Below are 9,437 nucleotides of genomic sequence, written 5' to 3' on the forward strand. Positions count from 1 at the left end.
CCTCCGGTGGACAAAGCCAAGCGTCGAGTGACCAGAAGGCTGCACAACCTGCCAACAACCTGTGCCCCCCTTGCTTTCAATTGCGGTGAAGTTCAGGTGACCATCGGGAAGGCGAAAGCCTCCAAAGCCATGGGTCCCGACGGAATATGCATGCTGATGCTGAAAAATTTGGGTCCTGCGGGGGTAGCGTACCTAACGGAGGTCCTCAATTTGTCTATGGCCACTCTCATCATCCCAGACATCTGGAAGGTGGGGAGAGTGGTCCCACTGCTCAAACCTGGGAAACCCGCCAACATAGGAGATTCTTATCGGCCGATAATACTCCTTTCCCCGGTAGCGAAGACACTCGAGGCCTTGTTGCTCCCGTATTTCACAAACCACTTGACCCCAGCGAAGTATCAGCATGGTTTCCGTAAAGTGCACAGTACAACAACAGCACTTAACGCCATAAACACTCAGATAACTCGTGGCCTTAACCGTAAACGTCCCTGTGAGAGAACAATTCTAGTAGCGTTGGACCTGTCAAAGGCTTTTTACACTGTCAGCCATTCCACGCTACTAGAAGATATTGAGGCTTCCTATCTCCCACAGAGGCTCAAACGGTGGTCGGCAAATTATCTGAGTGGTCGACATTCGTCGGTAATGCTTAGAGACAGATCGAGCAAACTTAGAAAAATAAAACAGGGGGTTCCACAGTATGGTGTCCTTTCCCCGCTACTGTTTAACTTTTACATTTTAAAGCTCTCTCAACTACCATTGTCTCGATTCGCCGACGATTGCTCGATTTGCGTCTGGGAATGGAATTGATGACCTGTGTTCGAAAGTGAACGGGTATCTCTCTGAACTTTCTCGCTCCTTCACTGCAAAGTGTCTAGCCCTCCCCCCTACTAAATCCTCTGCGACCCTTTTCACAACCTGGACGAAGGAGGTAAGGCTACCGCTAGGAATTCACGTCGATGACACACCAATTCCGACGGTGAATAATCCTAAAATACTCGGAGTAACATTCGACAGCCTGCTCTCCTTCTCTGCGCACGCAACCGCTATTGTCAATAAAGTACAGAGCCGCAACAAGGTCCTCAAGTCGCTAGCCGGCAGTACTTGGGGCAAAGACAAATAAACCTTGCTGGCAACATACAAGGCAATAGGCCGGCCGGTTTTAAACTACCAGTGTGGTCGCCGGGACTAGTAGGACGCAGTGGATGAAGCTACAGACGGTACAAAACCCAGCACTTAGGACAGCGACCGGATGCCTCCTGATGTCACCAGAACACCACCTCCACGATGAGGCGAAAATGCTCCCAATTAGGGAGCACAACACGATGCTCTGCAAGCAGTTTCTGGTTGGGAGCCACAGATGTGGCCACCCAAATAGACAGCTGCTTGCAGAGGAGCCCTCGCCGAGGCACGTCAGGAGGTCAGGAGGCATCTATATGAACTGACGGACGAAGTCCAGAGGTTCATTAAGCAGCCTCTGGACCCGTCAGCTTACAGACAGGCCCTGAACGGCATTCACAGGGTCGCAGTCTCGAGTTATGTAGACTCAAGACCTGTGAATGCCGTTCTAGGCACACAAACACCGGACATTGACGCGACGGAGCTCCATCTGCCTCGGGACCCCAGAACAACAATAGCCCAACTTCGCTCAGGATACTGCGGCAGGCTAAACTCCTACCTGAGTGGGCTAAATGCGGATGTGCCGAACGGTGTCCGGCATGCGGAGAGACCCCTCACGACTCGAAACATCTCTTCGCATGCCCGGAAAACCCCACAACCCTAACGGCGTCGTCCCTGTGGACCGATCCCGTAGATGCGGGGTTGTTGTAGCCGCTACAGCAACAACAACAACAACAGGGGACCTGTCAGGTTATCGACAAGCTCTGAGCGGCGTTCACAGGGTTATGTAGACTCCAGACCTGTGAATGCCGTTCTAGGCGCACAACCACTGGACATCGACGTGACGGTTCTACATTTGCCTCGGGAGACTAGAACCACAACAACCCAACTTCGCTTTGGCTACTGCAGCAGATTAGACGCAGATGTGCCAAATGAGTGTCCGGCATGCGGAGAGACACCCCATGACTCGAAACATCTCTTCGTATGCCCGGAAAACCCGAAAACACTAACGCCTTTATCCCTGTGGACCGATCCGATTGAGGCTGCATGCTTCTTAGGGCTTCCGTTAGTGGAGCTTAACGACGACTGAAATATTAACCGATCTGGGCGGGGTTGTTGTAGCCGCTACAACAACAACAACAACAACAACAAGGGCATTAATAATGTGTAGGCGTTTAGCAGGCAAGCCTTGGTGTGCAGCCTAAAGATCCTGATACGACAATAGACCAGAAATTACATATGACCACCCCCGGGTTTCGAGAACTTTAATCACGGTGAGAAAGTGAAAAAACTTCAACGTCTAGCCTTTGTACGTATTTCGGGAACGATGCGCACATGTCCGACGGTTTTGGAAGAGGACAAGTCTTATCATCCACGAGCATGAAGAGGATAGAATCCCAGCTCCCACTAGCCCTTCCCGAAAGGTTATATGAACCATGCCATTGTTTTCGAGAGGACATTCAAAATAGCGCTCTGCAGCAAAGTAACCTGGAGTAACTCCATTATGGAGGGATTTGTACATGCCATCGCTATACCGTGGTTACACATTCATTGTCAAGTTTAAATTGGAGATAAATCGGTTTCGGTTTTGTGCCGTAGCCAGTGTCCTGAACAGCATAATAAACTATTGTACTTACAATTAGCTCTTTGTTTTTTATCGAGGCCTACGCTATCGCCGCCTGCAACGCTTGTCTCATTGCCGCTTCTTCGATTTTCCTTATTCTCTGTGGAATTGTGCTGTAAATAGAAATAACAAACCCGTTGTGAAATCTTCATTATTACCAACATTTCTTATTACCTCTTCGGTTTTTGTATTACTAAGCTCAGTTTGCACACTCAGCTCGCCCTGTTCACCAATAGATATCGAAAAGCTTAAAGGAAACCAGGAGTTCTGGCGGCCATTCGGTGAGGTATTAGTTTGAGTTCTTGTAGTGCTGGAAGTTGGAGATTTCCTATTTTAAATTTGTAGTGAGAATAATAGGAATAGCCGAAAACTAAAGCACACTTACCTATCGGGATGCACAAAATGACAATCGCTGCGAGAGCAATTTATGCCATAACGACAGGGCTTATTTGTATTCAATGCTGGACTCTCTGATGGTGTGTGTAAATTACGATTCAATTGTCTTCGCAGGAATCCCAAATCTTTTTCATTGCTCAAACCGCAATTGATTGCCAGTATTTGTGGAAGACAAGTGACCTTAAATAAGAGGAAGTTCTCTTTTACTTGTACTTTATATGATAAATATAATTAACTAACCTTAACACTTTGCTTGGTAGGTGAGAATTTCTTGCAATGTTCGCAAAAGGCTTGTATGTGCTTTTCCGTGCTTAGAGAGCCTTTAAGAATGGAACCAAAATTGAATTGTTCAATTTCTTTGACATGCAATGGATAACTAAGATTACAGGCCAATAGTATGTTTTGTTTAGTTTTCTACAAAAATAAAAATAAAAGCGATTCAGTTATACCAAACACGGTTAAATTATCTAAAATGTCACTCAATATGTTTTGTAATAACTACCTCGTTGTTGCATTTCAAACAGCGGTTTATGCAATCTTGCTTGGTACCGAATAGACGACTGATTTCCGATTCTTCATTAATTTTACTTCGTTCGCGATCATCGTCTGTGAAATATTTGTATATTACTCACGAAATTAGTTTAATTAAGACAGGGTATCAACTTACCGCTTTTCATATCGATGGTTTGAAATATTTCGCCCGATTTACTGCTTAGGTCCACAGCAGGTTTTTCGATGCTAGTCGAGTTTTCTTCTAGATGATTTTTATTTGCCAAGATAAGATATATTTTTATTTAAATTATATAACATATATAAAAATAGTATACACAAATATTGAGATTCATTTTGTAGGCTTCAACGCTTACTGGCCCCATAGTTTTGAGAAGAAAACAAAAATTTTATAAGTAGATGCAAATGTGATGCATAATCAGTTTTTCAAACGAAATTCGAATTCTTTGATCCGTCAGAATCCATATAGTGATTCCCTATATAAAAATTCTTGACCGAAAACATTAAGTGGTACGTGATAAGTTTAGTGAAGAAGTTACAGGCACATACAAATTATGTAGGAATTAAAATATAGTGTTTGAAAACAAAGTAATAAGACTTTTTGCATTCTTGTTTCTTGATGCGAAGATATGTTTTTCTTAACTAATCCTTTATACTTCCATAAAAATATGAACAAGTATGCATCGCAAAGCTATAAAAATAAAAAGTTGTGTTGTAAATAAATTATAAATACCGGAACTGCTTGTGCTTGTTGCGCTATTCAAGCGACTTTTTTTATCTGAGTCTACCATTTCATAATGCATCTGATGTAGAATAAAACGATTCCAATTCTGCAGAAACAGGCCAAGTATTATTCTAAGTAATTTAAAAAAAAAATTTTAAATTAGCTTACCTGTATAAGATTTATTAAATTAACATTGGACGAACGATCGGACAGTATAAGACCCAGTGCCGATGCTTCAGGCACCGTACGAAATGAACGCAGAAAATTGCTGGCTTGACATGGTGTTGCAGCTGTGTTTAAAAGGAATAAAATTTATTTAAAATAAATTTTTATTGCGACAAAATCAAATGTACATATCGTTGCGCACCTGAGCTTTTATCCAACATATTGAAGAGGAAACCGAGTTCACAGGACAAACAAAACTCCTTTTTGCAAGAATGTTCAATCAGTTTTAGACGCAGGGGCTCAATAAAATATAATATCTGAACAAAAATTTAAGGAATGCAAGAATTTTTTTAAACACTATCATTAACATTCAATTTTTTGCTTTCAACACCACATTAGAGGAACTAATTTTGAACTCTTACAAAAAGAAAAGTGAGGCCAAATATTTTTACCTGCAACATGGAATTGCAATAGGAGTTGGGTAATGTTGCTTCCAGTCCGGCGAAACACGTCTGATTGTGTAGCTCAAAGTCAAAGTCTTGGGTACCCAATTTCGAATACTTCAATTCCACTTTACGATAACGCCTTGGTATGATTTTTACGCCACTTTCCGCCGTTTTAACCGTGCTCGGCAAGCCATTACTGTTAGTGGTCATGTTATTCGGCGTTTCAAGTACATATGGTATTTGATTGCGACGTGCTGTACGCGGGTTCGGCGAATAGCCAATGGGCCCTTGCATCTTCATATTGTTAATAACATCTGCTTCAATGTGTTTTGGTCGCCGATATTGATAGCGTAGCAGCTCGGGTGGCCAATCAGAAAACCATCGGTTACCAGTCACCAAGTGTGGTAAGGCAACCGATGATAGCGGAAATGAGGTGTCTGTAATAGGCACAAAAGGCAACTGCGGCACTGGATCAGCAAATTCCGTATTTCGCGAGAAGGCATTAAATTGGGGCTGTGGTGTATTGACGGCGGCGATTACGCTAATATGACCTGATTGAGCACCAAAAGCCATTGCCTGTGATGAGGAACACACATCGAAACTCAGACACTGACTGCCGGTCGTATTGATTTGGTACATAGATACTCGTGGTTCGCTCAATTCAACAGTGTCGACTAATTGTACTTGTCCGTAGCTAGAAACTACAGCTAACCGTGAAGTCTGCGATGGTAGAAACTTTAAAAGCTGTGGATCGATTAGCACTTGTATGGGTGATATCGAACGCAGCATGCGTAGATCATAAACCATGAGGAAACGATCGACGGCCAGTGTGCCTTGTCGGCCGCTATATCCACATGAGATGAGATAGTTTCCCTGTACATCGAAATCGGATAAACTACCAGTGTGAGTCTTGATAGTGTGCTCTACATGTAGCGAATTCAAATCGCGCAATGTCACCATGCCAAACGGGTCCCCGGCGAATAGGAAGCGTGAATTTTTGCGAAGCACTGTACAGCCTGTTGATCCAATATTTTCCTGCAGATCACAAAATATATATAAATTGCAGCTACTATACAATATACATACATGTTTAAGCGTACTTACCACTTTCGTTTCTTTCAGTGTACGGAGATCAAACTCGATCATTTCATCTTGCAGACCTGCCATGACCAAACGATTTGGTGTCAGCTGTTGCATACACACCATTTCAGTCATGCTCTTCGAGCGATGTGTAAACTTCGGTATGCCACGACGTATCTGATGTCTCAATGACGTTTGCGTCAGCACCAAAATGCCAGCGTCAATGGTTATGATCTGACGAACGATATCGCTGGCATGCACTTGGAAAGAAGTGTACTTTTGTAATGTGCTGCTGTAATACGAAGTGACGTGGCCCTACCAGAGACACAATAACCAGTTAATACAACTTTAATCAAAGTTATTCTCGGTAATATTTTTTCGCTTACTCCCTGATTACCCATCCAGAGCAACTCCTCATAATCATCAAATGCGAGTGCCGATACACCAAAGTTTTCGCCGCCATCTGCCAGAATGGGCACCAGTTCCATGTAGCCTGGGTCCCCGGAGCTAATATTGAAGCCGTTGAAATTTGGCGAAAAGTGGCCAGTGCTGCGTTGGCCGCCGCCATCGTAGACATCTGTACGAAAGCAAAAGTTAAAAAAGGAATTAACAAACTATAATTAAATAAAAAACAAAGTGTGATTTTCTTCAACTTAAATCTAATGGCACCTTTTTCCACTTACTTAAAATGTCCTCTGGCGGTTCGGTGCCACAATAAACATAATCCATAAATTTCTGAACCCAACCACAAACACTGTTTAATACTAGCTATATGCCAACTGCTAACTTTACACGTTTTTTGTGAGGAAATCGTGGTATTTATTGTTAAAACTTCCTAAATTTAAAATGAATTCGTAAAAATACAAAATTTCTCAACAAATTTTCTCCGATTTCTCTGATGACTTTTTATCATTTCTGTTTTCGGCTCCCTTCTGAAGAAGAAGAAAAAGTCCCTAACCGATTCGCAATATAGCATAAATGTCCCAGCCAGTGTGCTAACGCTACCGCACATGTAGTAGACCTACAGCAATATTTTTTAAATTTGAGTTTCTAGCAGTGATGGAAGAGTATGCACCATAGTGCCATTTTTGGCACATTCATTCACAGAGGCCTTTTGGCACAATTCGTCTTGTTTCCCTGCAAAAATCGCGACTACTCCATGCATGCGTGTAAAGAGTACTCCCTAAGGACCAAAGAGTACTCCAAAATTAACCACAATTCATATAAAAAAATATGGTCCAATTAACATTGCGATGTCCTAGGGCAGGACCATATACTCCATCCCTGCATTACATCAGAGTAGCACAAAACTACTCCAACATATTAACAATGGCATTGTTGTTATATTTTTTCGTTTGTACACGCTTTTGTTCTTCACTTCTCAAATGCTTTTTCGAAATTAATAAAAACCAAGACAAAAATTAAAAATTACATGTTGCCTCTGACGGTATTCGAACCCGAACATGCTGGGAGCTAAGAACTAACAGCGAGCATCTCTACACGTTCAGCTACAGCCAGACATGCAAATGTGCTTTCAAATGCTCAACTTCAATCACGTTTCGTTAAAACACGAGCAGTGATCGGATAACAAACAATAAGCTGGCGCACAGAAACGAGTTGGTCCGCTACAGCATGACAGAGGAACACTTTTGTAAGTACTCCAATTTACCACAAATAGACTACATGGTCCAACGATTTTTGCAGGGTTTGGCTATATCATAAAATACAGAAACTTGAAATAAAAGGCCACTATATAACAAACAATCACATACCACTTTATAGATTAAGAACCTACAAAAGGTGAAAATTGAAATCACTAAAAAATTAAATTAAGGGCCGTGAGAAATATTTACAAACCGCTTATTTCTATTGTGAATACGCACTACGAAAAGCAAGTTTTTAATTCATAATTTTTAGAAAGATTTTAAGTTTCCAGTTTTATAGTCCATTAAATAAAAGTGAAAGTTTCTGCAATATGCCGATAATTTTTGATTTTTTTTCTGAAGGTGTCATATATTTTCATCCATTAAAAAAATTTCTGAACACTTTTATATGGGAAAAAATGCTTGAAATTGAAAACTTGCAAACTTTTAAAAATTCTGAATAAAAAGTTTTTTTGTTGGGAAACCCGCTTTTGTTCTAGATGCAGTTATATATTTTGAAACAGGGTCTTTCGATTGATGTTATCGGTTTTTATATATCTCCTCTAGTTTCCGAGATATTGACTACAACTTTTTCGATAATATAGTAAAAATTTAGTTGGCGATGCAGTTATATTAAACTAATCAATATCTTAAAAATGGTGTTCTCAATTTTTGGATATCTTCTTTAGTTTCCGAGATATTGTGTAAAAAGTGTCGTTAATTGGGCGAAATTTTGATCATATTTTGTCGTGTTTCATACAAAGTGGCTGCCAAATTGTGGACAAATGACGCTTACGACAAAATTTTACTAAAGAAAACCCTTCATAAACTCAAAACTAATTAACAATAAACATTAAAAATAAAATAATTTAAGAATTTTGTGAACTAGTAACATTTTCAGAGACTTTGGAGAAAATCTATCTTCGCGTCTTTGAGAAATTGCATTCCAAACTTCAATCGCGATTTCCCACAACCTGCCGAATTTAACATACCACAATCTTTTTCCCAGGCGACGATATATGTGTGTAAAAATGTTATAATACCTATATGTCGGTGTATTTCCCCTCCGTAATTAAAATTCTGGGTAATTTTACTATGAATTTATGTATGTATCTAAGGAATCCTCCATAAAAGTGTTTTACTGTAAAAATTTAGCTAATTTATAATCAGTATATTACTTCAGTGTATTTAAAAATATTAATTCTAAAGGTATATTGTTCTTAAAAAGCCTTAGACAAATTTAATTTTGCGGCACTTTCATTTTGTTTTCGGCACTATTTTTGAAGACCATTTGGCTCATTTTAAAATTTTGAAATTCCATCCCTGGTCTCTAACACATCTACCACAAGGCCAAAGAATATAAAGCTGAAATTAGTCAAGAACGTAAACCTACCGGTACGTACACCCGAGTCAGCTGACACGATCTGTTCTACCAGAGCGCCATGTAAATGAAACTCAACACCGCAGAATTTTTCTGTAGTTGAAGCCCGTAGCGCAGAAATCTGCGGAATTTAGATTTTTCCGTGTCAGCTGATTTCTTCCTTCTATAGATGGTTGACACTTCGTCAGTTTCGCAGATGGTAAAAAAGGTTTAATTTCCTATTCAAAATACGTTTAACATATTTGAAATTTACTATTGAATAAAGCTTTTTGTTGAAAACTAAGAAGTTTATATTTAGCTACGACCAAAGAACGTAAATGTATAAGAAGCGACAACTCGTTAAAGTCGGCGA

The 9,437-nt window shown here is 40.5% G+C and overlaps 1 protein-coding gene across 2 annotated transcripts; it reads right to left on the reverse strand.

Moving 5' to 3' along the window:
• Positions 1–2,661: 2,661 nt before the first annotated feature.
• On the reverse strand, positions 2,662–7,007 carry LOC118744425 (PAN2-PAN3 deadenylation complex catalytic subunit PAN2). 2 transcript variants are annotated; one of them, XM_036477439.1, is made up of 13 exons: positions 6,745–7,007; positions 6,448–6,638; positions 6,086–6,376; positions 4,988–6,016; positions 4,738–4,852; positions 4,539–4,660; positions 4,380–4,476; positions 3,804–3,890; positions 3,639–3,742; positions 3,377–3,550; positions 3,126–3,316; positions 2,915–3,050; positions 2,662–2,853 (listed from the first exon to the last, which is right to left on the reverse strand). In XM_036477439.1, exons 1-13 carry the CDS (start codon positions 6,788–6,790, stop codon positions 2,677–2,679), a joined length of 2,760 nt encoding a protein of 919 aa, XP_036333332.1. In that variant the 5' UTR covers positions 6,791–7,007; the 3' UTR covers positions 2,662–2,676. The 2 variants fall into 2 exon arrangements, with proteins under 2 accessions (XP_036333332.1, XP_036333331.1); XM_036477438.1 differs by having other exon boundaries at positions 2,915–3,068.
• Between the last annotated feature and the right edge of the window lie 2,430 nt (positions 7,008–9,437).

This window comes from Rhagoletis pomonella, unplaced genomic scaffold (genome assembly GCF_013731165.1).
Source record: "Rhagoletis pomonella isolate Grant_MI unplaced genomic scaffold, Rhpom_1.0 Rhpom_scaffold_00008, whole genome shotgun sequence".
NCBI classification, from domain to species: Eukaryota; Metazoa; Arthropoda; class Insecta; order Diptera; family Tephritidae; genus Rhagoletis; species Rhagoletis pomonella.

Bases quoted from the DNA above. Each gene is read 5' to 3' on its own strand.
- LOC118744425 (XM_036477438.1), bottom strand. From the start codon at position 6,790: ATGGATTATGTTTATTGTGGCACCGAACCGCCAGAGGACATTTTAA. The intron at 6,639-6,744 runs GTAAGTGGAAAA...GCTTTCGTACAG, and splicing joins ACCGCCAGAGGACATTTTAA to ATGTCTACGATGGCGGCGGC. The intron at 4,661-4,737 runs GTGCGCAACGAT...TTTTAAACACAG, and splicing joins TATGTTGGATAAAAGCTCAG to CTGCAACACCATGTCAAGCC.